The 27436-nt window shown below is 50.0% G+C and overlaps 1 protein-coding gene across 14 annotated transcripts in view; it reads left to right on the top strand.

The window, feature by feature from the left end:
* The window catches only part of ANK1 (ankyrin 1), a 244111-nt gene that overhangs the window by 166394 nt on the left and 50281 nt on the right, over positions 1-27436 (top strand). For all 14 annotated transcript variants that reach the window (XM_073018046.1, XM_037983538.2, XM_007962305.3 and 11 more), the window contains exons 4-22: positions 157-255; positions 812-910; positions 2207-2392; positions 3561-3659; positions 4156-4254; positions 4565-4663; positions 8249-8446; positions 9919-10017; positions 10422-10520; positions 11069-11167; positions 12267-12464; positions 13048-13146; positions 13892-13990; positions 19202-19399; positions 21902-22000; positions 23669-23767; positions 24014-24112; positions 25972-26064; positions 26494-26566. In XM_073018046.1, the coding sequence (XP_072874147.1) occupies positions 157-255; positions 812-910; positions 2207-2392; positions 3561-3659; positions 4156-4254; positions 4565-4663; positions 8249-8446; positions 9919-10017; positions 10422-10520; positions 11069-11167; positions 12267-12464; positions 13048-13146; positions 13892-13990; positions 19202-19399; positions 21902-22000; positions 23669-23767; positions 24014-24112; positions 25972-26064; positions 26494-26566 (2233 nt within the window). The remainder of the gene's footprint in view (positions 1-156; positions 256-811; positions 911-2206; positions 2393-3560; positions 3660-4155; positions 4255-4564; positions 4664-8248; positions 8447-9918; positions 10018-10421; positions 10521-11068; positions 11168-12266; positions 12465-13047; positions 13147-13891; positions 13991-19201; positions 19400-21901; positions 22001-23668; positions 23768-24013; positions 24113-25971; positions 26065-26493; positions 26567-27436) is intronic.

Here is a 27436-nt window from a genome sequence, read left to right as displayed (position 1 = left end):
GTGAGGGGTCAAGCACACACGTGTGTCCTTTCTACCCCTTTTGGCCATGAAGAAAGCCCCCGGGTCCTTCAAGCAGCACCTGTCCACAGACCTTTGCTGGTCCCACAGCAGGCCCAGTGGGAAACCGCCTCTGTTCCCTTCCCCTGTGTGTTTCAGAAGGGGAACACGGCCCTGCACATCGCCGCCCTGGCCGGGCAGGACGAGGTGGTCCGGGAGCTTGTCAACTATGGCGCCAACGTCAATGCCCAGTCGCAGGTAATGGCTCTCTGCTCTGTACTAGAGGGTGCTGCCTTTCCACACGTGGTTCCTCTTTCCTGCTCCCTCGTGCGTCCACTGGCAGCTGTGTTAACACACACACTGTGGGGCAAGGCCTAGATTTCTCAGGAGCGTGTCTCCAAGCAGTGGTGAAGACATCCTTTATTATTTCTCATGCATAGACCGCACGTCCTAAGCACGACGGGGTTGAACTATTGTGAACCTAAGCCAAATAATATGTCCAGTTATGGCCCAGGTGGAGAGAGAAATGGAGGACTGGAGGAATGAGGCATGGGGTACAGCATTGATGACATCAATGAGGAGTATGTGAGCTGAAGAGATTGACCTACGGTGGCGAGGGGAGGCACAGCCTCTGTGGCCTTTTGTAATAATCCTAGGACGCCAGTCACCGTGACAATGAGTTTCCTTAGGAGGGGTCAGGTGGGAGGAAATGGAATGAAGAGAGTGCTGTCCTCCAGGTGAGAGGATGTTGTGCTGGTGTCGGCCTGTCTTACATTGCGGATGGATGCTAATGATGTCCTCTCTTGGTTTACAGAAAGGTTTTACACCCCTGTACATGGCAGCACAAGAGAACCACTTGGAAGTGGTTAAGTTTTTACTGGAAAATGGAGCTAACCAGAACGTAGCCACGGAAGTAAGTACCTTGGAAAAATGTCGTCACCACCAGAAGTCTCCCAGGTGTACAACCTTGCTTCAGGTGACACCTTCCTGGGTGTGTGGCTTGGGGTGCATCCATGTAGTGATGGATGACCTTCAGGTTGCTGCACTAATCCTGAGCACTGTCGAGTTCTGCAAGGGAATAATGACAAAGTTGTGGGTCTTGAAGAAGGCCCAGACGTCACACTTGAGGGCGTCATTCCCGCTATGGCCAACACTTGTGACTGGAGGGGCAGGCAAAGCATGCGTGTGTATGGTTGGCAAGTTTGCATTGGGCCTTAATGAGAAAAGCTTTTGCCACAAAACCACCATGCACCCTTGGACAATTCTCATTCACTGTGGTCCTGAGTCTTGTCATTGGCGAAATAATGAAATTGAACTAGATAGAGCCAAGGAGTCTCTTGACTCTTAACTTTGGATGGCTCAATGACATGACTTTGTTGTCATTCTGTTTTATCAGTTCCTGGGGTCCTGCGCCCCTTAGTATGTTCACAACTGAGGGAATTAGTAATAGTAGCTCATGGCCAAGCACAGTGGCTCATGCCTGTAATCCCACTGCTTTGGGAGGCTGAGGTGGAAGGATCACTTGAGGCTAGGAATTCAAGACCAGCCTGGGCAACACAGCAAGACCCCATCTCTACAGAAAAAGAAAATTAGCTGGGTGTGGTAGTGTGTGCCTGATTCCTAGCTACTTGGGAGGCCGAAGTGGGAGGATCACTTGAGCCCAAGAGGTCAAGGTTGCAGTGAGCCATGATTGCACCACTGCACTCTAGCCAGAGTGACAGAGCGAGACCCTGTCTCAAAAATAAAATAATAATAATAGTAGTAGTAGTAGTAGTAGCTCACAATTGAATTCTCAGGGCCTGGTGTGGACTCTGGCCTTTGGTCAGTGTTAATAATGTTCTGCTTTGTCAAGGCACTATCCTGGCACCAGCAGATGGGGTGAGAAAGGGAGCAGGCAAAGAATCCGAGCAGTCAAAATTTCTTAAAACAAATCAAACTGGAAACAAATTATAAAGGAAAACTAAAGGAATGCTAAAGAAAAATTTGGCAGGTTCTGTGAGATTGCAGAGAAAGGAAGTGGAGGCAGGAAGGGCTTCAGGGAGGAGGTGGCGTTTAGGCTGAACTTGGTGGATGAAGAGGGCTTTGGTGGAGGGAGGTCCCTCAGGCTGGCGCCGCTGGGAGCATGAGCCCGAGGGGCAAGGGTGTGTCCTGTGTGAAGGGCAGCTAGGTTCAGACGAGTCAGAGCAAAGCGTTTTCCTCCTCTGGCCAGGACGGGTTCACGCCTCTGGCGGTGGCCCTGCAGCAGGGCCACGAAAACGTCGTCGCGCACCTCATCAACTACGGCACCAAGGGGAAGGTGCGCCTCCCGGCCCTGCACATCGCAGCCCGCAACGACGACACACGCACGGCGGCGGTGCTGCTGCAGAATGACCCCAACCCGGATGTGCTTTCCAAGGTGAGGGCGAGGCGGAGGGAGGAGACCTGGGCCGCGGATGCCCACGGGCTCAGGGCGCACCGAGTACACCCTGAGACTTCCCAAGCACCTCAGCGTGCTCACGGAGCGTCCCCACCCCAGGACGCAGAGGGGCCCCTGGACAGCCCTGCTCTAAATCTCTGGCAGCGGGGGTGGTTCCTGTTGCTCCAGGTCATCTGGAAATGTGTCCAGGCCGGCAGGGCGAGTCACCCTGGAACGCCAGGAGGCGGCCTTCCTGATGTTCCTTCGTCTCTCCTCCCCGGCTGCCCCGTAGTGGAGGGAGGAGGCGTGCAGGAGTCGGGGTGTGGAGAAAGGGGGTCCGGGGCTCTGCACAGTCACCTGGGCATGCTCTCCGGTGTTCGGAGGCACTGCTGATCTGCTGTCTGTAGGCTGAGGCTGCTGGTTCTCTTTTAGTGGAAATGGATTTGCTGGAGTTATTCACCGTCCCCTCCTGCACCCTGCCCCTCCCCTCTTCCACCGGCCCCAGATCCACCGGGTTTTGTCTGGAAAACACCTGGGTGGGGTTAGGCCTGGCTTGAGGCTCTGGAAGAGAATGATGACAATGGACAGAGGCTGAGGCAGGAGGATGGTTTGAGCCCAGGAGTTGGAGACCAGCCTGGACAACATAGTGAGACCCCACCTCTTAACATTTTTTTTTAATTAGCTGGGCATGATGGTGTTCGCCTGTAGTCCCAGCTACTGGGGAGGCTGAGGTGGGAAGATTGCTTGAGCCCAGGAGGTCAAGGCTGAAGTGAGCTGTGATCACATCACACTGCACTCCAGCCTGGGCGACACAGTGAGACCCTGTCTAAATGGAGAGGAAAAAAAAAGAAAAGAAAAAAAAAGACCATGGCCCCATCACACTTTCATTCATGAATGAAAATCTCTTTGTCGGTGATCACTCTGACGAACGGGCCCACAGAGTGTGAGGTTAGCATATAAGTCGGTTTGCTCAGGGTGGATACCCAGCTTTTGAATACACTGTGCCACAGAGCCTCTCTTGACCCCCTCACCAAATGTTCCCACCCATCAAAATCTCCTTTGTCTGTAAAGTCCTGTCGCCCCACCTGAGTTTCGGGCATCCCAGGGCTGATTCTGAGATAGAAGTAAATCACATATGACAAGTTTCTCCCCCTCTGTTGTGCCCTAGACGGGATTCACGCCCCTGCACATTGCAGCCCACTACGAGAACCTCAACGTGGCCCAGTTACTCCTCAACAGGGGAGCCAGCGTCAATTTCACGCCACAGGTAACCTGGGGCAGGTGCGCCCTCACTGTCTGGGGGCTTGGGGCTAGCAGGTGCTCCTGCCTTGGCACCATGGATTTCATCCCAGTGGCAGAAGTGCCTGTGGGTCAAACAGCCCTGCTGTCTGTTCAGCCTCCTTGCTGGCAGGTTTCTGACCATCCACCCCCCAGTTTCTACCTGCTTTGCTTGAGAAAACCCTAAAGTCCATTTGCCCATCCTAGAAGTGGGAAATCTGGAGGGCAGAGAGTGATTTCCAAATAACTGACTTTCCTGCAGTCTGTTATGTTGACTCTGGGAGGCGTGGGCTTGGCTGGTGTGGTGGGATGACCCATGCTGTTGGCAGGTCCCTACAGGTTTTAAAATGTCTTAGGCTAGAAATGCCCTGACAGCACCATTGCAGGACTGGGGGCTGGGGGTTGGGGACATGGGGAGCGGGAGCACAGCAGCTGCATTCCAGGGAAGGATGACACGCCCTGACTGTCGTGCTTCCTCCCTTCAGAACGGCATCACGCCCCTGCACATCGCCTCCCGCAGGGGCAACGTGATCATGGTGCGGCTGCTGCTGGATCGGGGAGCCCAGATAGAAACCAAGACCAAGGTGGGTGCCAGCAGGCTCCGCAGCCAGGCACGGGGAGGGAGTTCCCCCCTCACGAACCTCACCCAGAGCAGCGGGCCCTTGGTGACCTAGTTAGGGATGCACCAGCAGCCTCCTGGAGCTGCCTGCAGCGGTATTCTGGGCAATGCCACGTGCAGCGGGAGGCAGTAGTAAAACTGTGCTGAGGTCGAGCTGGTGCTTGAGGAAACGTCAGCACTCGCGTGGGCTGGGACGATGCCATAGGCGGTCTTCTCTCCAATGACCTCTGATAGCTGCCTTTTGGGCTTTCTGTTTTTGACTCTGTCTTTTAAAGGACGAATTGACACCTCTCCACTGTGCAGCTCGAAATGGGCACGTGCGAATCTCAGAGATCCTGCTGGACCACGGGGCACCAATCCAAGCCAAAACCAAGGTGTGTACTTCCTTCCTGTGAGGAGCATCTTTTAGGCAGGGCTCCAGGTCCAACAGACCTGGCATCAAATCCTATTTCGGTAAAACAGAAATGCTAATACTACTAAATGAATAGCACCTTTGACATTTATTACAAGGCCTGTCACATAGGAGGCACTCAGTGTAGCTCTAATTCATAACTAGATCAGGGTCGGCAAACTTTTTATCTAAAGGACCAGGTATTAGACAATTTTAGGCTTTGCAGGCCATGGTCCCTGTTGCAGTGATTCAACACTGCCAACGTAGCAGAAAAGCAGCCATAGGCAATATGCAAACTAGGGCCCGTGTTCTAATAAAACGTTATTGACCAACACTGGTGGCAGGGCAGATTTGACCCACAGGTTGTATAGTTTGCCTTCTACTGCTCTAGATCTATCCCCATGTCCCTCTTCCTCGCTCCAGAAAAGACAGGCACTAAGTACTCTAAGAAGTCTTCAGAGCCCGGGTCAGACTGAAGCGAAGTTAAAAAGAAAAGAACCCAGTTCTTCTCAGGCTCCATGACAGGCCAGAGAAAAGGCTTGTTACGTGATTCTAACATAAGGACTTAAGTCTTCCAGGGAAGAAAGCTGTCAGCCACACAGAGCTGCCTGAGCCTGCTCCAGGCCCTCTGCCCCGTGAATTGAGCTGTGTCAGAGCAGAGCAAGGCAGAAGCCAGGCCCACTCACGGCCACCCAGGATGTTTCCCACGAGCAGTTCTGTCATGAAATGATGGCTCAGTCCATACAGTGAGAGCTGATTTATTCCCGACACATTATCATGTTCTGTTCTGTAGAGCTGTCATTAATTTGGGTCATGATTCATAGTCCCCACACTGGCTCTTGTTTGTGTCTGTGTGTGCTGTTGCATGAGGGTGTCCTCTACTAAAGCAGTTTCTCATTTAACCCCCTATCCTTGGCTGATTTGCTGTGTGACTCTGAACATGTGTCTTGCCCTCTCTGTGTTTCAGTTTCCTCATCTGGAGAGCCCCCACCCTCTCTCCTAGGATTGTTGGGACGACCATGTGAGATAATGTCTTCAAAAGTATATCTAACAGTAAAACTCCTCAGCTAAATGAAAGTAGAATTGCTACTATCAGTTAGATTATTAGGTCAGGAAATTCCCAACATTTTTCCAGGAGTGCTGTATTTAAACATAATACATGACCAGAAGTTAAGATATTTTGTTTTATTATCCAGATCATTAGAATGGGGCTGAAAGGAATGCTTATGAAAAGTATTTTCTGAGAATGTGAGAATATGTGACTTTTCCATTGGGAACTATGGTACAACCTTTCTGAAATGCAAGTGTAACTAACTGAGTTAGCTCAGTCCACCCTAACAAAGAACCACACGTTGAGTAGCTTAAACAACAGAAATTTACTGTCTCACACTTCCAGAGGCTGGAGGGTCAAGATCAAGGTGTCAGCAGGGTTGGTTCTTTTTTTTTTTTTTTTGGTGACAGCGTCTCTCTCTGTCACCTAGGCTGGAGTGCAGTGACATGATCTTGGCTCACTGCAACTTCCACCTCCTGGGTTCAAGCAATTCTCGTGCCTCAGACTCCCGAGTAGCTAGGATTACAGACATGCACCACCATGCCTGGCAAATTTTTGTATTTTTAGTAGAGACAGGGTTTCGCCATGTTAGCCAGGCTGGTCTTGAACTCCTGACCTCAGGCGATCCGCCCGCCTCAGCCTCCCAAAGTGCTGGGATTACAGGCATGAGCCACTGTGCCCGGACCTTTTTTTTTTTTTTTTTTTTTTTTTTGTGATGAAGTCTCGCTTAGTCACCCAGGCTGGAATGCAGCAGTGTGATCTCCACTCACTGCAACTTCCACCTCACAGGTTCAATCAATTCTCATGCTTCAGCCTCCCAAGTAGCTGGGCTTGCAGGTATATGCCACCTCACCTGGCTAATTTTTGTATTTTTGGTAGAGATGGGGATTCACCATGTTGGCCAGGCTGGTCTCAAACTCCTGGCCTCAAGTGATATGCCCACCTCGGCCTCCCAAAGTGCTGGAATTACAGGGGTGAGCTACAGTGCCTGGCAGGGTCGGTTTCTTCTGAGGCTGTGAGGGAGCATCTTTTCCAGGTCTCTCCCCGAGCTTCTGGTGGTTTGAGCACAATCTTTGGTTTCCTTGGCTTATAGAAGCATCATGCTGACCTCTGCCTTCATCTTCATGTGGCATCTTCCTGCTGTGCAGGTGTCCAAATCTGCCTGTTTCTAAGGATGCCAGTCATAGATTAGAACTCACACTAATGACCTCATTTTAGCTCATTACATCCCCAAAGACCCTGTTTCCAAACAAGGTCACATTCTGAGGTCCTGGGGGTTAAGACTGCAGCATGTGAATTTTGTGGGACCTAATTCAGCCTGTAACACTAACATCTGCTGTCATGGAACCTGATTTGCGTCTTCCTTGATGAAAATCCTCTCGTTTCCACTTTTGAAAAGCTGAAGTCCCAAGTCCTGAGCTCCTAGCCTTTCTTGGCACAGCCCCGGGCTCCTCTCCAGCCCGCCTCCATGCTTGCCATCACTTTGCCCTGGCCTATTGAACTGCATGGAGGCCCCTGGGTTCCCCTAGGGTAGCTGCCTCTGTGATGTTGCACATGCTGCTCCCTTCACTAGGATGTTCTTCCCCTTTGGTCCTCCTGGTGAACTTCCATTCAGCTCCTTTCAAGTCCTAGTTCAGGCCTCACCTCCTCCCTCCCAGTGCCCCTCCTTCATCAGGGACGCCATCTGTTTGATTCTTACCTCTGTGCTTTGATCATTTTTCATCCCACTTCAGGGCACTGAAAGACACCATCATGTTTGTCTACAGGCTTCCTTGGGCCAGGGGTTATGTCTGTTCTCTTTCCACAGATCTTAACCCATACCAGGAGGATATTAATCACTTGATAAGTATGTGTTGAATTAATGTTTGAATGAATGAGTGAGTCTCCTCTCTCTTTAATGTTTTTTCAACAAATTGCTGTTTGAGAAATGAGTATCCTTAATGAATTTTCTTTAACTGAACTGCATTTGACAGGGACAAGGAACAGAGGGATTTAGATCCAAGTTCTATTTTATCATCATTCATTCATTCATTTATTCAAAATTGCATAATTTAAGAACCACAATGTGTATTACATGCATTTACTGGGCACTGTGGGGCATTTAAGAAGAAATATTAGGCTCAGTCACTGATCTTAAGAGGCATATAAGAGAAAAGATGAAAAGATACACTCCCCTAAACAGTTAACTATGAATGTAATTGGGCAAATATGAGAATAAGGTCCAAGTGCATGGCCCAGATAAGGAAAGCCCACTGGAGTCTAGGGTGGTCAGGGAAGGCTTTCTGGAAGAGGTGGGCCTGCTGGAGATGGCTTTGAAAGTTTGGCCAGGTGGAAAGGAGAATGTCTGTGGTCAGAGACTGGCAGAAGTGTGGAGGCCAGCGTGAGCCAAGCTCCCTCCGGAGCCTTGTGGAAGCATTGTGTAGGGAAGAAGTAGGGAGTGACATTGGAGTCGTCCTGAATCTCCATGCTCGGTCCCCAGAAGACTTTGTGATTGCTTGTGTTTTCCTCTTTACCCAGAACGGCCTGTCCCCAATTCACATGGCGGCTCAGGGAGACCACCTCGACTGTGTCCGGCTCCTGTTGCAATATGACGCAGAGATAGACGACATCACCCTGGACCACCTGACCCCGCTCCACGTGGCTGCCCACTGCGGACACCACAGGGTGGCCAAGGTCCTTCTGGATAAAGGGGCCAAACCCAACTCCAGAGCCCTGGTGAGTGGAGGGCTGCTGGAGAAGGTGCAGAGGGTCAGGGCAGGCTCAGGGCAGGACCAGAGAGGCATGGCTGGACCTGTGGGAAGGGCGGCAGGTGCCCAGAGCTCCCCAGATTTGAGGCCTGAGAAGTGGGGTGTGACAGCACAGGATGGTGGGGGCCTGGTGTGCACCCCTCTTGCACCCTCCACTGCACACCCAGCTAGGTATCAACCCCTGCCCCTGGTGACCAGGTCGAGGTCAGGGGTGAGTTTGGGCCCAGGAAACTGGACTCAGGAAGCATCCTGCATGGTAGGTATACAGGCTTGGGGCGCCTGTCCAGTGGAGTCAGGCCTGGAGCTGAGTGATTCCTTAGGGGCTGTGTGGCTTTCTGAGCTGCTTTGGGGATGAGTGAGGTGGCCGAAGCTGAGCATCCTTCGTCCACAGAGGGGCTTGCAGTTCTCATGGCACTCGTGTAAAAGGAAGCTCAGGCCCAGAGCAAATCCCTCCTGTAGTTCCTCTGCCTCCTTCCCAGGACAGGGGCTCCCAGGGAGGTCTGGGGATCCAGTAGGACTGTAGCTTTGCACTAAGCATGCCCGTAACCACATCTCCTCTCTGCCCCTTTCCAGGGCAGCAGAACTGAGGGGCAGGATATCCTCCAGGGATGGCAGAGGATGGCTCATTCATTCATTCACTCACTCACTCACTCACTCACTCACTCACTCACTCAAGCTTTCACTGAGCAATGCCCGCAGGCCACATGCTATTGTAGGGGAGTTGGAATTTCCCAGCCTCAGGACTATTGACATTTGGGGTCGATATTTGTGGTCTTGTGTGTCGTAGGATGTTTAGCAGCATCCTGGGCCTCTACCCACTAGGCACTCATAGCTCTCCTTCCCTAGTTGACAATAAAAAATGTCCCCAGACATTGCCACATGTTTTGGCGGTGAGGTGCAAATGATACCCCCCCACACCACCTCCCACGTTTGAGAACCACTGCCTTAAGTGGGTAAAGCACTGAAAAAAACAGACAAAAACAAACATACTTTTCTGCCCTTCAGAGTTTATATTCAGAGTACATCACACTTTAGAGCAGAAATCCATTTCACTAAAAATGATAAGTGGTTTCAGGGAAGAGGGAACATGATTTGCTTCACAAAAGTACTCTTTTATTGTAAATTTACCCTTAGGGGACTTTAAACAGCAGGATCTTTTAGTGCATCCAAAATGTGAATAAATTTTTTAAAAAGGTTTATAAACAACATGTTCTGGAACATATCTAGTGCATCAAGTGAGAGCCACCTGTCTCTTACGTGATTTGCATTAATTGGCATTGTAAGACTAATCAATTGGCATTAATTCATTGATTGGTCTGTGGGCATCTGCTGGTGGCCTGGGCAGCAGCTGCCTTTTAGAGCAGCGAGGTGGTCTTCTGGGCGTTCCTTGGGCCCGTGTGTAAGCTCCTGCTTGTCTGTCTTCCTTTGTGTGGGCTGCAGAATGGCTTTACCCCCTTACACATCGCCTGCAAAAAGAACCACGTTCGTGTCATGGAGCTGCTGTTGAAGACGGGAGCCTCTATTGACGCGGTCACCGAGGTAGGAGAGACTGCAGAGGAGCCTGGGGGCAGGCCCGTGGTCTCCCCCGACCCGCCTTCTCTAAGAGTCGCTCTTTCTAGCTTTGTGTGGCTGCAGGGGTGTGTGTGTCTGCAAGTCTGGACTGCTGGAAGGAATGAATTAGAGGTGACTAAGACAAGGGAACATGAGTTAAGTCTCATGGAGCTTTCCAAGATCAGACACAATTTTTGCAAGTTGTAAGAGTGGGCACGACTTGCCCACGGTAATTTTTTTCTCCAACCATTTTCTTGGAAGCAAACCCACCTCATATAACTCCATTTTCTTGGAAAACCATTTGTGAAAGTGTTAGATGCCGTCAGGTTCTCTCTTCTTCAGGGGAGCGGAAAGACTCCCCACTTATCTCACTCTGCCCTTGTCTGTTTCAGTCTGGCCTGACACCTCTCCACGTGGCCTCCTTCATGGGGCACCTTCCCATCGTGAAGAACCTCCTGCAGCGGGGGGCATCGCCCAACGTCTCCAACGTGGTAAGCCCTCAGGCAGGCAAGGAACTTGCTCCTCTAGACCAAGAGTTCAGAGGGCAGCTTTCACCAGTGCTCCCAGGCCTCTTCTCTGGGGACAGAGCTACAATTCCCAGAATAGCCAATGCTTCAGACTGGGGGAGGACATCCCTGTGTACTGACGCTTTCTGGATTAAATTTCTCACACATCCGTAAACCTTGGAGGTTTTGTTTTGGACAATAATTTTGGAATGTCTATAAGTGTTCACTGGGAATACATTTACATTTTTGAATATTCATTAGCTCTGGGGTTTACTTTTAAGTGTACCTAGAATATACAGATGCACACATGCACGCACATACATGCCTGCACCTGCACACGTGCACACACACATACATACATACATGCACATGCACACGTGCACACACACCAGACTAAAGAGTGACTGCTGGGGCAACTCCACCTCTTGGACAAAAACCCACCAAGCCACTCGAAGCTGCACTTCCTAGCTCTGTGTGTGCAGTTTTGGACAGCAGGCATGTATGAACAGTTCTACAATTTTGTTATTTTATAGAAAGTGGAGACCCCGCTACATATGGCAGCCAGAGCTGGGCACACGGAAGTGGCCAAATATTTACTCCAGAACAAAGCCAAAGTCAACGCCAAGGCCAAGGTGAGTTGTGAAGGCAGGAAGGGAAGGGTTTCAGATGTGAGCAGTTCCAGCACTGTGCAGAGAACCCATCCTCATTCCAGGCAGGGCTGCAGTACTGTGGCCTGGGGATCGCTTTTCATCCCGATCAGGCCGCTCCGCGTGCTCCGATTCTGCTTTGCAGGGGGTTTGAGAAGACCAGGGATATTTTTGCATTAAAGTCACATTTCTTTAAAATAAGGAAAGTCCAAGGTGCATGGTTGGGCTGAGTATGTCCTGGGCTAACGACGACAGTTGCCGTGTAAGGAGGCGGGCAACCTTTTGAAGAAAGCATTGCCAGTGAAAATCAGGCAAGAATTACTTGATCTAAAACTGGAGGATTCCCCCTTGCTGTAAGCACATTTTGCGGGGGTTGGAGGAGTAGGCAGTGAGAAGAGCTGTGGAGTTTGCAGTTGCTCGCTCGGCCAACAGCAGGCTTCCTAACCACAGGCCACGATGGGTTCTCCTTAGAGTCAGGCCTGTGATTTGTGTTTGGGGCCCTTGAGGGATGCCTCCAGCTGGGCCCCATGAGACCTGGCCCAGGCAGCTCGACAGCAGCATTCAGAAACAGGAAGCTGGGGGTGTGGATGGAAAAGTTCTCATTCTCTGTCAGCAGTTGAGACTCCCCTGACCCCAGCACAGAGAAAACCAAAGTAGAGTTCAAGCAGAAAGACAAGCGCATCCTTTCAGAAAGGATGTGGGAGACAGATGAGCAACCACACTGCATTGAGTGCCTTTTATGCACAAACGCAGAAACGTGTACGTTATCTGCTTGATCCCAGATGAGCCCTAGCAAGTAGACGTTATTATTCCCATTTTACAGATGGGAGGGCTGGGTCTTTGGGAAATTAGGTAGAAATAACAGCTCACTTGAAGAGCTGTTGTAAGGATTCAATAGGATACAGCATATTGGTTCCTGTAACTCAGAGACTTGATTCAAACCCTGACTCTTCATCTTCTTAGCTGTGTGACCTTGAGAAGGTCACTTGCCCTCTCTGGGCCCTGCCTTGCTTCTCTGTAAGATGAAAAGTTGGATTTGGTAACATCAGCATTTCTTCTTCTTTGCTTTTGCTTTGGGGTCCAGGATGACCAGACCCCACTTCACTGTGCAGCTCGCATCGGCCACACAAACATGGTGAAGCTCCTGCTGGAAAACAATGCCAACCCCAACCTGGCCACCACTGCTGGGCACACGCCCCTGCACATCGCAGCCCGTGAGGGCCACGTGGAAACAGTCCTGGCCCTTCTGGAAAAGGAAGCATCCCAGGCCTGCATGACCAAGGTACAACCTCCCCTCCTCTTGGTCTAAGGAAGCAACAGGCTCACTCAGCCAGGCCTGGGGCTTGGAGGGGAATTCGTGCCTGGTTCTCTTTGTCACCTCAGTGATGTTGCAAGCAACTGGAAGGGTCATCACACTCGGGGCTGCCCGCCACCTGCAAGCCCGATGTGTCTCCATCCTTCCCCAAAACGGGAGGTCAACCACAGCTTCTCACACACCCAGCCAGCCTTCGTCCATTTACCATGGCACAACTATTAGTCGAAACCTGCTTTGGGCAAGTCACAGACAGGTTCTGGGGATATGAGAAGGATTAAGACTCATACCCTGCCCTCAGCTAGCCAGCAATCAACTACCACTGCGAGGTGGTCGAGACCCTCTCACCAGAGGAGTGTGTACAGCAAGTGCAGGGATGCCTGCCCACTCCTGAGGTCTTCAGCCTCCTGGAGGGCTCAAAAATGGCTATGTCTTTGCTTTTATTGGCATCTCCATGCCAGCGGAAGGGGGCAGCCTCCTTTGCCGTGGGCCCTTTCTCCAGAGAGGACAGCCCTGGGGCCCCGATGTCCTGACAGCCTGTGTTTCTCCTCAGAAAGGATTTACCCCTCTGCACGTGGCAGCCAAGTACGGGAAGGTGCGGGTAGCAGAGCTGCTGCTGGAGCGGGACGCACACCCGAATGCGGCTGGAAAAGTGAGTTTGAACCCCGCCCTCCCCTGCAGCTCTCAGGTTAGAGGCAAGAACAGAGGATGGAATTCAGCTCTTGCAGATTCCATCTCTTGCCTATGTTGTCCATCCTTTTTTTTTTCTTTTCTTTTCTTTTTTTTTTTTGAGATGGGGTCTCTCTCTGTTGCCCAGGTTGGAGTGCAGTGGTGCCATTATGGCTCACTACAATTTCGACTCCTGGGCTTAAGCCATCCTTGGGTGTCAGCCTCCTGAGTAGCTGGGACTACAAGCAGGTGCCACCATGCCCAGCTCTAACTTAAAAAAAAAAAAATTATAGAGACAGGGTCTCACTATGTTGCCCAGGCTAGTCTCAAACCCTGGGCTTGGGTGATCTTACCTCTTCAGCCTCCCATAGCTCTGGGATTACAGGTGCGAGCCACTGCACCCAGCCTGTTCATGTTTCCATGGGTAGCATCGAGAGAGAACGCCCTTTGGAAAGACTGGCCTTTCTGTCAATGGCCTTATCCGTTTGGAAAGACTCGACGGCCTTCTCTGGGCGAATGTGCTGACCTCGCTGCCCACGTCCCCTCTGGTTCCCACAGGGCTCTGGGTCCTGTCCTGACATTCTGTCGTGACTCCAAGTTAAGACTGGCCTGGGAAGGATTTTAAACAGGATTTTACTGTGTAAAATAGGTGTGCCATGCCTAAAGGGAGCCCTGGGAGAAAGTCCGTGGGAGTGACATCTGGTCTCTTTTGTCTTTGTCCTCTGCAGAATGGCCTGACCCCCCTGCACGTGGCCGTCCATCACAACAACCTGGACATCGTCAAGCTGCTGCTTCCCCGGGGTGGCTCCCCGCACAGCCCCGCCTGGGTAAGACTGGCGCCTCTCCCCAGCTGCCCCCGGAGAGCAGGTCACCTGCTACCTTCTAGTCCCTCAGGGAGGGTGTTTCCACAGCAGCCCAGGGGTTTTGCGTTCTGTAGCTATTTTTACCTCAGAAATCATGCCTCACTTTCACACATGTTACCTGTCCTGTAATTGTGCTATTCAGGGCCCAGGAGTGGGATGGGAAGTGGGTAACAATTCCCAGCCAGGGCTTACCTCGCAGAGGCAGAACTTGTTTTATACAGCAAATGTGTCCCCAAGCAGTTGCATGTCAGCTGGGTTTTGTAAACTGACTGTCAGAGATCAGTGTGGATAAAAATCCCTGGGGAGTGGTGAGCCTGGTTCTAGCAGATTCTGACTCTGTGGGACTGTGCAGTGTGGCCTGGAAGCCTCATTTTTAACCTACTCTCCGCGTGGTTCCGGGGCTGGGGCCACAGCGACCGTACTTTGAGAAATCCTCAGGGCTGCTGGTGAGCTTGCTGGAACCTGGAAGCAAGGGACCTCTTTAAAATGAGAATGATCACCTCCAAATTCATTTCTCTCTGAGATCAGACTTTTCAATGGTGGCATTTTTGTAGAGAGGCTTACCTGAATATGAGACATGTTGGCCCGGCCTCACACCAACTTTAGAGGTGAGCTGCTCAGAGCAGCAGGTTCCGTGACCCTTGAGGGAATCAGAGGAGGGAGCAGATGGGTAGCTTCTGGAAGACCTCACGGGATTGGGTAGTACAAGGATGAAGCTGGAAGGATCATTTTTGGGAACAGGCTGCCTGCTGTGGGAAGGCAAGGCTGTGTAGGGATAGGTGCCATGGGACTGGTGGCCAGCGGGGAGAAGGGGAGAGGAGAGGGAGTGGGACCAGGAAGACAAAAGCCACACACAGTCCCCGCACTCTGTGGGGCAGCCAGGCGCACGGGAAACAGGATAATCTATGGGAGAGCAAACCCGGCGATCCGTCATGTGGCAGGTGTCCAAGTGCCACAGAGAAGGAGCCTAAGGGTGGGACCCCGCATGACTCCAGCCAACACCTGCTGGCTTAGGGTCGCCGCAGCCCAGGCGGGGAGCCTCAGTGTCGGTGCGGCGCGTTCTCCCTCCCTGGACAGATGCGTGTCCCCATCTTGCAGCATCGCTCTTCTGCAGACGCCAGCTCCCGACAGCTCTGTCTCCTCCTGTCCTCGCTACTGCTGCAGCGAGCCCCACGTCGCTGTGCAGAGGGAGCACACGGCCCTGCTGCGATGTCGACTTACTCCTGCCTCTAAAAATAAAAACCTGGACTCCCCTCCTCCTCCTCACTCCCCTACTTATATAAAAGGAAAGGGAGCCAGGTTCATTATATTTAAAGAGAACTAAATCCAAGCACAAACCCTGTACAGATGGGCTTTGTTTCCATGGCAAAAAATAGTTTCCAAAGTAGTCTGGCAATTTTGTAGAATTTCACATGCAAATCTCTCTGCACCCAAACCAAACCCTCCCCTTTCTAATTTTGATGCTAATGTTGTTTGAACATTTGGGCAGAGCTCCCTCCGTGTGCATTCCTTAGGATGAGCTCATTTCCTTGGGAAAGAAGAGCCTTTTGCCGGCTCACATTCCTCCCTCCCCTCTCCATGACTTTCCAGCCTAGTTGTCCTTGTCCTTGTCACCTACAGAAGTTCATTCATTCCTTTCAGTCCTGGTTTAGGGGAAGCTCTGTTCTGTGAACACTCCGTGTTCTGAGAGTGACAGTGGCACTTGTATCTCAATTTTAACCAGAGGTTTACCTGGCAGCCTGAGCCATGTCCAGGGCAGGCCTACTCTTGGGTAGGACAGGGGGCTGGCCTTGCCAGTGTGGACATCACTGCTTCCCAGGTAGCTTGGGATTCCTGAGGATACATCCATGAACACACTGCAGATTGCTCAAGTGATGGTCCTTTGTACATTAAAAGATGGCCTAATAGGGCCTGGAACAGTGGCCCAAGCCTGTAATCCCAGCACTTTGGGAGGCCGAGGCAGGCGGATCGCTTGAGGTCAGGAGTTCAAGACCATCCTGGCCAACATGGTGAAACCCCGCCTCTACTAAAAATACAAAAAGTAGCTGGGCATGGCGGCATGCACCTCTAATCCCAGCTACTTGGGAGGCTGAGACAGGGGAATCGTTTGAACCCGGGAGGCAGAGATTGCAATGAGCCAAGATCTCACCACTGCACTCCAGACTGGGCAACAGAGCGACACTCTGTCTCAAAAAAAAAAAAAAAAAAGCCTAATAATCCTTGCTTTCATGTAGTTATTAATGGAAAAACCAGACTCCATAAAGTATTTCTGAGGTCTCTTCTGAGCGGATGTGATAACCATGGCTCTGGGCAACACAGTATCAAGAGGTCCTGAGAAAGTGTGTCTGGGGCTGGTTACAGTTTGGTTTTATACATTTAGGGAGGCAGGAGTTATAGATAAAGACATAAATCAATACATGGAAGGTATATATTGACAAAAATACCTAGAAACAGGGGCCCAGAGGTTATAGGCAGATTCAGAGATTCTTTAATTTGCAGTTGGTTAAAGGAGTAAAGCTTTATCTAAAAGTTTGGAATCAGCAGAAAAGAATTAAGTTGAGAGAAGGGTCTGTTCACCAGTGTCCTGGGCCGAGTAACCTCCAGGGGGTGTGTGACTCAGCCTTTGCCTATTGTGGCCTTGGGTCCTGTTGCTAATTTGGTGTCTTGTCACAAAGAGTCCCTTTGGTTAGTCTTATGATCTCTTTTAACATGAATGTTGGTCAGTTGCGCCTAAACTCCGAAAGGGAGTGGGTATAGCAAGGCGTGTCCAACCTCCCTTACTTCATGGCTGGGAATTCAGTTTTTAAGGTTTTTCTGGGATCTCTTCGGCCCAATTGAGGTCTGTTTGAGGGCTTAGGGTTTTATTTTTCGTTTCCATAGTGAAAGGCTTCTCTGGGCCGGCGCTGACTGGTGCTCTGTGTCTGGTTATGGGGAGGCTTAGCTCCATTTTGAGCCGACCCTGCATCTCAGGCTGGATCTGTGGCATCACACCCCATACCTTTGTTCTCTTTTAATACAGTGCAAAAATCATGCTGTTTAATTAAACTTATTATAATCCAAATGCTGATCTTGTTACATGAACACAACCTACAAAGAACAATTTAATGTTTTCTCATAACATAATCAAATTAAAAAGGAAGAATACTAGAAAGGATTATCACACGTTATTCTTCAAAAAGAATGATTTTTCAATTTAATTCAATTCCTTGGGTAAGTCACAACTTTTCATTTCACCACAAAAGCCGCCTATGGGCCCACTTTGCTGAACTTTCTCTGTACGCAGGGCTTTGACTGCCTTGGCCGGCACCTTTCTTTCCCTTTCCTCTTCCTGACCAGTGATCCTGGCAGAATCAGAAATGTTAGTTTCCACAGTAAGAGAGTGGCTGGCAGGGAGAACTCAGTCCTCAGCCAGAGGAATGCTGGCCGAGGTGGGGAAATCTCGTGCCCTGAGACAGATCCCACATTGGGCAGCCATCTGCTATGGGCCTGGGTGGGCACATATCCAGGACGTCCTCCAGTCTGGCATTGCCCTTAACCCTGAGTGCCCTAGGGCCTTGCTACTGAAAGTGTGGTCCCTGGACCAGCATTGTCAGCATCACCTGGGAGCTTGCTAGAAATGCACAATCTTGGGCCCCCCCTAGTGCCTCTGAATCAGACACTGCATTTTAACAAGGTCCCAAGGGATTGTGTACACATCAGAGTTTGAGAACCACTGTTCTAGCTGGAATTACCTGGGCTGTACAATCAGAAGGTCAGGGCTGGGTTATCTGTTGTTCTGCTTACTATGTGACATTAGATAAGGCGCTTAACCTCACAGAGAATTGGCCTCTTTCTCCACACAATGGGATAATAATAAAAATGCCTGTCCTGGTGACCTTATGTGGTTTTAATGAAGCACAAAAAACATAATGCAGGTAAAAGTGGTTTTCGGCAGTGATGAGCAAAGGCACCCACCTGGGAACTGTCTCTTGCCTGCAGGGAGATAAGGAGTGTGCTCGAGAGTGTAAACCCACGCACTGCTTCCTTCATTAAGACAGTCTTGCTATCAATGATAATAATAAAAACAAAAATTGGCTGAATAAACAGTGCACAGTGACATCATTGATTTACTTTTGAGGCAAGCTCCTTCATCTCATTATGCAATTATAATGTCTTGCAAACCAGTGCACTACAAAACCATGACACACAGGTGCATTACTTTTTAAAACTTTCATGTGTAGAGACAAGGTCTTACTCTGCTGCAGGCCATAGTGCAGTGGAACGATCAGAGCTCACTGCAACCTCCAACTCCTTAGCTCAAGCCATCCTCCCACCTCAGCCTCCTGAGTAGCTACAGGCATGCATCACCATGCCCAGTTAATTTTTTAATTTTTTGGTAGAGATAGGGTCTAGCTATGTTGCCCAGGCTGGTCTCAAACTCCTGGTCTCAAGTGATCCTCACACCTCAGCCTCCCAAAGTGTTGAGAATACAGGCATGAGCCACTGTGCCCTGCCAACTTTTTATATCTTAATTTTGGAACATGCCTTCACATATAGTATCATGTTTGGTCTACCTAACAACTTTGAGAAATGAAAAAGATAGACGCTATTATCCACTTTTAATGACTTAAAAGATACAGAAGGAAGTCTAGGTCATGGAATATCTTGCCCTGGGTCACACAGGTAGTTAACAGTGGAGTGAGGACTGTCCCACATCCTCAAGTCCCTTGCCAGGTGCATGTCCCTTAAACCACCCTGCCTAATGCCGGCAAGGCCCAGAGGGCAGCACTTGGCCCGGCTGCACTGGGAAAAAAAGGGGCTGTTGTTTCTTCTTCTTTATGAAATATTTGGGGTTTTTGGCTCTTATTGCAGGAAGGAAGAAATGAGAACCTTTCATTTCCTTACCTGGCCTTCCAGTTGTTCTCTTCCTGTCCAGCAGTTTGTCAGAGCATAACAGAAAACAGATAGTGAAAAGAGGTGGACATACAGAGGCTATGCAAGCCTGAGGCGCTGGCTCCAAATCAAATGAATTTTGTTTGTTTGTTTGTTCATTTACCTAAATTGCTCCTGGGTGATGCCAGTCCTGCTCATTGGGTGTCCAGCCGGCCAAGAACCAGACTCAGCCCCTGCTCGTGTGTTGATATTGTCAGCTCAGCATTCCTGTAACCAGGCTCTGGGTGGCTTCTTCTGTTTCAGAATGGCTACACCCCTTTGCACATCGCTGCCAAGCAGAACCAGGTGGAGGTGGCCCGCAGTCTGCTGCAGTATGGGGGCTCAGCAAACGCCGAGTCGGTGCAAGGTGTGACGCCCCTTCACCTGGCCGCCCAGGAGGGCCACGCAGAGATGGTGGCTCTGCTGCTCTCGAAACAAGCCAACGGCAACCTGGGGAACAAGGTAGACATGGCATCTTTGGATCTGCCCTGGAGTGCTGGCTAACAATGTGTGGTGTCTGCATATTAAGTATCTATGTGTGCCCAGGTTCTGAGTTAGGGCTGTGTGTGTGTAAACCTTGGAACAGCCCTGTGTACATTTCACCTTCATTTTATAAATGAATAAACAGAAAGGTTGCTTATTCCCAAGATGGCAGGATTCTGAGCCTTTCTGATGCCAAAGCCTTTGCTGATCTTTCTAAACAGATTGACTTAAGGATCTGCAGAAAGATCAATATTAAAATCCATAATACACTTTCCCAAATATAGGCCGGTGCCTACCTTCAGAAGTACATTCTATCATTTGGGACTAAATATTCTATGTTCTATGGGGAAAGATGTTTTAAAACTACTGACCTATACACTAGGAGTTCTTACTCCAGTGACAATAGGTATGTGAGGATAAAGCCTTCTAAAACTGCGCACACATCTGGGGAGGAAGGGTGTGTGAGCAGTTTTCTGGGTGAAGTGTTCAGTGTTTCTCAGCTTCTCAAAGGAATGTGTGACCCAAAAAAAGACTAAAAATTACTTCTTTTTTAAATAACAGTTTTATCGAAATATAATTCACCTAGAAGGCACCCTTTCAAACTCTACAATTCAATGTTTTTTAGTATTTTTACAGAATTCAGCAGCCTATGATCTAACTCTAGAACACTTTCATCACCCGCAAAGGGAACCCCGTACCTGTTAGCAGTCACTTCCCATTTCCCCCAGAGCCCCCGGTCCCTCGCAACCGCCAATCTTTCAGTCTCTAGGAATTTGTCTGTTCTGGACATTTCATATAAGTGGAACCGTGCAATGTGAACAACCACTTCTTTGATGATAAATTCACATAGCAAATACTCAGAAAGGCAAGCATTTTCAGGGCAACTTAAGATTTCTTAAAAACCTGTAGATTTTGTACAAAATCTGGCACATTTTGTACAAATTTGAACAGTTGATCCCCAATGAGGGAACCATTCTGGTTATATCTCATGGCATTCTGGGTTCCTTCACTGCCCCACTTAATGGGAGCTTTGACAGGACACAGTAAGGTGACTGGTAACCCACTCTGTCACCCACACGCTGCCCTCACGAGGCAGATTATTGGTGTTAGCTGAAGAATGAGGCAGAGCGCCTGCCTGAGAGGCTGACACAGTCACTCCTCAACTGAGGACTGTTCTCATTTGAGCCATCCCCAGTCTGCCTGCAGGACAGGCCCGCTAGTTCTGGCCACAGTGGCGTGTAGTGGGGTGTCATGACTACCCACAAGCCTCTGGTCAGCCTGCGGGATGTACAGAAGGCAGAGAAGGGCAAGTGGAGTCCCGTAGAGGGGACATGGTATGTGCCTGCAGAGAAATCCAGCTTTGTTGGTCCCACATTAGCAAAGGGTATTGAGGCGAAGTCCAGGGGAGAGAAAACTTTTCTGACATTTTCCTGTGGGTGCCCACATGTCAAACAACATCTCTGATACCTTACTGCCTTCCTAAGGAAGCTGTGATGCCACGTGCAAGAATATGGTCCGTTCACTCCTGGTGGGATGCTTTGCCCTCTTGACCATGCCAGCACTGGCTGCGCAGTGATAACAGTATGGTACTTTATTTATTTATTTATTTATTTAAGATGGAGTCTTGCTCTGTCACCCAGTCTGGAGTGCAGTGGTGCAATCTCGGCTCACTGCAACCTCTGCCTCCCAGGTTCAAGTGATTCTCCTGCTTCAGCCACCCAAGCAGCTGGGATTACAGGCATGAGCCATGACACCCTGCTTATTTTTGTATTTTTAGTAAAGATGGGGGTCTAACCATGTTGGCCAGGCTGGTCTCGAACTCCTGACCTCAGGTGATCCACCCGCCTTGGCCTTCCAAAGTGCTGGGATGACAGGCATGTGCTGCCGCACCCAGCCAGTGTGCTTCATTTAAACAGCACTGTGTGCCTCTCAATGTGCTTCACCTGTGCTTTCTCCAGCACTCCTCACCTTGCCCCTGAGATGGATCCATGATAACCCCTATTGTCTAGATTAGGAAACCAAGGCTACAGGGCTCTGAAATTCACCATGGAAATAGGGCATTCTTTATTGGGAAGTCCATAAAGCACCAACACTGGGAAAGTGCCATAAAGTTCATCTAGATCAGAAGTCAGCAAACTATGGGCCCGTGGGCCAAATCTGGTCCACCACTTGTTTGTGTAAATAAAGTTTTATTGGAACACAGCCATGCCCGTTCATTTAAATGTTAGTCATACAGAGACATGGCCAAAAATATTGATCATCTGGCCCTTAACAGAAAAAGTTGCCAACCCCTGGTCTGGTGTAACCACCTTACTTTTTAGATAAGGACATTGGGGCCCAGAATAAGAAGAGCTTTGCCTGGAACCAAATAACTAGTTGGTGACTGCAAAGTCAGCTTCAGCTCCCAGACCTCAGAGCTCTTTCCTTGTGGCCTGGAATTCTTTACTTGCTAGAAGGTAATGAACATCTTTTTCTTTGCAGAGTGGACTCACTCCTCTCCATCTGGTAGCACAAGAAGGCCACGTTCCAGTGGCAGACGTGCTGATCAAACACGGCGTCATGGTGGATGCCACCACCCGGGTAAGGCAGGCAGCCAGAACTTCAGTCTGTGTGGACTGCTTGCTCACACTTCAGAACTGAATCTTCCACGGGGCTTTGAAATCCTGAAGACCCAGTGGAACATTCTTCCCTGCCACTTCCTAGAGCGGGCAGTGGAGTTTGAAAACGCTACTCCTAATTATCTTACTTTCCCATGGGGGATTTTTAAAGTTTGCTAGACCTTTGAGTCTCTGCAGTGAGAAAGTGGGACGAATGTTTAATCATGACTCTAAGACCTGTCTAATACGAGTAGTCAGCATGTCAAAATGTCAAGTTTCCCCAGATTCACACAAAAGCTTAGCTCCTTTTCTTCCAGCACTTGGTTAAATTCAGTTCAACTTTCTCTGAACCTCTGATGTGTGCAAGGAGCTATGTGAATGGAATCTGCCATCAAGGCGCCTGCAGTTTGGTATGGAGGTGATCGCTAGGGACAGGAAGGAAGAGCGTAATCTGATATTTACTCTTAAGAGAGGAGCTGGGAGCACAGAGGGCAGAGAGGGTGTTTTCAGTCGGTGCGAGGAGGCGGGCTTCATGGGAAGAAGCCACATTTTGTTTCTTTTCCCCACAAGGGAACCATATTAAAAGGAAGGGACAGTGACAGTACCAGGAACTCCTGCCCCCTCCAGAGTAGCACAGAAATGCCAGCAACAATGTTATGCTGAAGTCACCCTGAGAAAAGTCTGGAAACTGTGTTTTGTCTCCAACTGCCTGCAGCTTCCATAGGAACCTGCTTAAAATCTAAGAATGTTCTGGATCTTTGAGGCTTCACTTGCAGGCCCTGTTTAGTCTTTTGGGGTCCTGCACCAAGAGACCCTGTCCTGTGGGTTAGAATGGCCTTGAGGATCCCAGAGTCACCCCATTATGGGAAGGAACTGTGCTTGGGTGGTCTCTGGAATCTGGCACCAGCTTCCCGGGACACTTGGGACCAAGGAGCTCAGAGGGCCTTGGCCTGCCTGCCCACAGGAAGCATTACCACAAAATTCAGCAGGACAGACTCCTTGAACAGCCCAGACTCACATGAGCAAATGTCCCAAGCCCATGCATTTCAATAAGCAATGATGAGTTCCCGTAAATTCCATCACGCCACAACTAAGTCACTTGGACAGCGTTTTGGGGGTTTTTCAATGGGATTTCAGCTTTCTAATGGAAATAAGCCTATTGTCATTGGAGTGAACATGACCTCACATCCCCATCTGCCCTCGTCTCAGCGCCATTCCCAGGCCTGAAGTCTATTTCTTCCTCTTGAAATAGCCCCCTGGGATTCTGTGACGCTGCTCTCTCCAGGTTTCCCTCTCCTCTCTTCTGCCTCGGCCTCACTCCCTCAGCCCCACTTTTCACCCTCCACTTTATCCTGTGGGACCTCACTCACCTCCAAAGCTCTCGGATCTCCCATGCACTGACGACCCCAGCATAGCCCTCTTCTTGCGGTTCAGTGTCCATTTTCCAGTCGCCAGTTGACATCTCCCCTTGGATCTCCCACAAGCATCTCAGCCTGGTGGTCTCTGCCCAGCAGCAGCCATTCAGCTCGTCAGTGTCAGCCTTCAAGGGGCTCCCTGTCCATTTTTTCTTTGAATTGGCTGCTTTGGGAAGGATTTCATGTGATGCCCACCTCAGGAGAGCTCTGGTCACTCCTTCTCATCTGCTTTTCAGATGGGCTACACTCCCCTCCATGTGGCCAGTCACTACGGAAACATCAAGCTGGTGAAGTTTCTGCTGCAGCACCAGGCAGATGTAAACGCCAAGACCAAGGTACAGGGATGCCCTAGCCCCGACTCCTGCACTGACCCTTCTCCATGCCACATCAGGGTGCAGCCAGAGCTGCTGCTCTGGGCCACTAGGGGTTCCACCACAGTTGACCATGGACACTGAAGGAAGAAAGGGGGAAAATGCATTTTATTAATGTCCCACTTCGAAAATGGACAGGCACTATCATGTGTAGGCAGGTCTCTGTCTAATGGTTGGCTAACCCTGCCAAAATGTCTGGTTGCTTTGCAGCTAGGATACAGCCCCCTGCACCAGGCAGCCCAGCAGGGACACACAGACATCGTGACTCTGCTTCTGAAAAACGGTGCTTCCCCAAACGAGGTCAGCTCGGTGAGTACACTCTCTCTCTCCTGAGTTTAGAAAACTGCTCCCTGTGGCAGCAGCCCTGGGTGACCTCCCCTAACCATAGAGGTTAACGCACATGTCTGGGGCCTGGATGGGGCCGCAAGACCCTATAGCTACCTTGGATACCCTGGGGATGGGGCACTGTGATCAGTTCCTCTTTCTGGTGAATTGATCGTTTTCCTTTTCAGCACCATTTTCCCTCCTCTTTTATGTTTATTAAAATATCCTTGAGTGCGAGTGCAGTGGCTCACGCCTGTAATCACAGCACTTTAGGAGGCTAAGGAGGGAGGATTGCTTGAGGGCAGGAGTTCAGGACCAGCCTGGGCAACACAGTGAGTGCCTGAATCTACAAAAAAAAATTTTTAATTATGTGGATGTAGTGACACATATTAGCTGTAGTCCCAGCTAACTGGGAGGCTGAAGTGGGAGGATAGCCTGAGTCCAGGAAGTCGAGGCTGCAGGGAGTTGTGATTGCACCACTGCAGTTCAGTGTCCATTTTCCAGTTGCCCACTTGAAAGCCAACCTGGAAGACAGAGCAAGACCTTGTGTCTTTTTATATATATATATACACACACACACACACAGACATATACATATATATATGCACATACACACATATATACCATACATATAAATATTTGTTGAAACCCATTCTAAAATATGTGAAACTGTTTTCAATATGGTGCAAGTGAACATAGTTCAATGTCCTGGGTGGTTCCTGATCTTTCAGGGCTTGAGGTTATCTTTAGTGACATCAGCAAGCATTGTTCACTATGAGCTTTCTCATCTGACCATGCGGAGGTTCTATGAAATTATCTCCGTGTTTGCTTCTATCTCTGAAATAATGTGGACCCCCTTGGCTGGGTGCGGTGGCTCACACCTGTAATCCCAGCACTTTGGGAGGCCAAGGCAGGTGGATCACTTGAGGTCAGGAGTTAGAGACCAGCCTGGCCAACACTCCAGGGCGAGTGTCTCTACTAAAAATATAAAAAAAAATTAGCCGAGTGAGGTGACAGGCACCTGTAGTCCCAGCTACTCGGGAAGCTGAGGCACAAGAACCACTTGAGTCCAGGAGGCAGAAGTTACAGTGAGCCTAGATTCCGCCACTGCACTCCAGCCTGGGCGACAGAGTGAGACTCTGTCTCTCACACACACACACACACACAAAAGTGGATCCTTGATTGTAGATGGGGTTGCAGAAATTGCAGCTGCAGCTGAGCTTGAATCTGAACGGAGCCCAAGGCACATCCTAGAAGTAGAGAAGTCAAAAGAAAAATCAAGCCTCAGTATCCATTTATGATCACGTAGCTCTTTCTCTTCGAATCAAAGTAGAAAGTATGCCCTTGCTGTGTTTCTGGTGATTTGTGATTTCTGAGTATTCTGATTAGAGTTCATTGAAGTATATGGATTAATTCAACTTCTTTAATACCCCATCACTGACACCCAAGAACAGACTTTGGGAGCAGCAAGCAGCCTCCGTCTGTCCTCATCTTCCTAAAACTGCATCTGCTAACTTCCTGACCTCCTTCCCGGTGGGCACCCACTTGGCAGAGCCTGACTTCTCCTTGGGAGATTTCCCCTGCTGGGTTGCAAGGCCCCACACTTGACGCTGCAGATCAAAAGCACCCCTCCCCTCCCTCCTCCCACACCCATCTCTGGGTGCTGCTGCTAACACACATCTAGGCACACACACGTGCAGGAATCTCGTTCTGGGCCCCACGGTGACATCTGTCCACTCAGGTTCTCCTGAACAACTAGAAGGTGAACTCGATCTGTGTCTAAGGGGCCAGCCCCGCCTGCTAGACTCCATCCTCTGACTGCACCCGGGCTGCTCTTTTCCCAGGATGGAACCACACCTCTGGCCATAGCCAAGCGCTTGGGCTACATTTCTGTCACTGACGTGCTCAAGGTCGTCACGGATGAAACCAGTTTCGTGGTATGTCTGCCTCTCCCCCGCACCCACCCCGGACACACTCAGCCTGGCGCAGAGGCGTGCCCAGGGTTACTCTGGAAGTGGGGTGCGTTCTGGCGCTCCAGGACGCCGGTCGGAGGCTCAGCGCCCAATGGGTGGGAACTTGTCCTCCTTCCAGCGGGGCTGTGCTGCCACCTAGCGGTCTGAGGACTCGGGGCAGGACCAGCATTCCGAGCAGCAGTGGAGTGGATGGGGTTTGGGGAGATGGGAAGCCAGTTTTCCCGGGTCCCATCTCAGTGGTTCCTGCCTGGCAGCTTCTAGGCTGAGCACCTCCTCCGTCCGTTTTTCTGCGTTTGGGGCACACCCCACAGGCGTGACCAGGGAACCGCTGGGCTGGTAAAAAATGTGTGCGGCCCTAGTTTGGGTTGAATTATCTGCTTTTTCTCATTTTAGTTAGTCAGTGATAAGCATCGGATGAGTTTCCCTGAGACAGTTGATGAGATCCTGGATGTCTCGGAAGATGAAGGTAAAGCTGGGGTAATGAGCTCAGGCTGGTGGGGACAGAGGGGCTCTGGGCACCCTCCAATGGGGCTTCCTGCCACCTGCCGGCTTTGCCCCCTTACAACACGCCCAAGAGCTGTAGATGGACACTGAAAGTGGGGAGACCTGCTTTTTATAGCTGTTATCTATTATCAAAAATACTACTCTATTAATACAATCTTAGGTGAAGGAACATTGACTAAATTTAAAATTCCGTGAAGTTTCAAAAACACATATGTGTTTGCATAGATTATGGATGTGTATCAAATTGGAGCATGGTTCTACTCAGACCAACTCTCAGCCCATGAGGAACTGTACTAAAATTCTGTCTGGTTCTTTCTTTATGCTTTGAATGAATACTAAGTGGATTATTCAAAATCTGTGAGAATGCCTTTTAAGCTGCACTTCAACCACATAGCGGGTCAGTAGGTTTTGGGTTTTTTCTGTGATTATGAAATTACTATAGTCTGGCTGGCTGCCTGGGTTCATGCCTGTAATCCCAGAATTTTGGGCAGCCGAGGTTGGAGGATTGCTTGAGGCTAGGAGTTCAAGACCAGCCTTGGGCAATATAGGGAGACCCCCGTCTCTACAAAAAAAATTGGAACTAAAAATTAGCGGGGTGTGGTGGTGCACATTTATAGTCCCAGCTTCTCTGGAGGCTGAGGTGGGAGGATTGCTTGAGTCCAGGAGCTTGAGGCTGCAGTGAGCTGTAATCACCCCACTGCACTCCAGCCTGGGTGACAGAGCCAGACCCTGTCTCTAAAAGAAAAAGAAAGAAATTACTATAGTCTCAGCTTATATGAACTACAGAATGCTTCCAGTATTTTCCTACCCCCAACAAACCTTATTTCACCAC

The sequence above is a fragment of the Chlorocebus sabaeus genome, chromosome 8, assembly GCF_047675955.1.
Source record: "Chlorocebus sabaeus isolate Y175 chromosome 8, mChlSab1.0.hap1, whole genome shotgun sequence".
Taxonomy (NCBI): Eukaryota; Metazoa; Chordata; class Mammalia; order Primates; family Cercopithecidae; genus Chlorocebus; species Chlorocebus sabaeus.
This window is presented reverse-complemented; position numbering and strand designations above follow the sequence as displayed.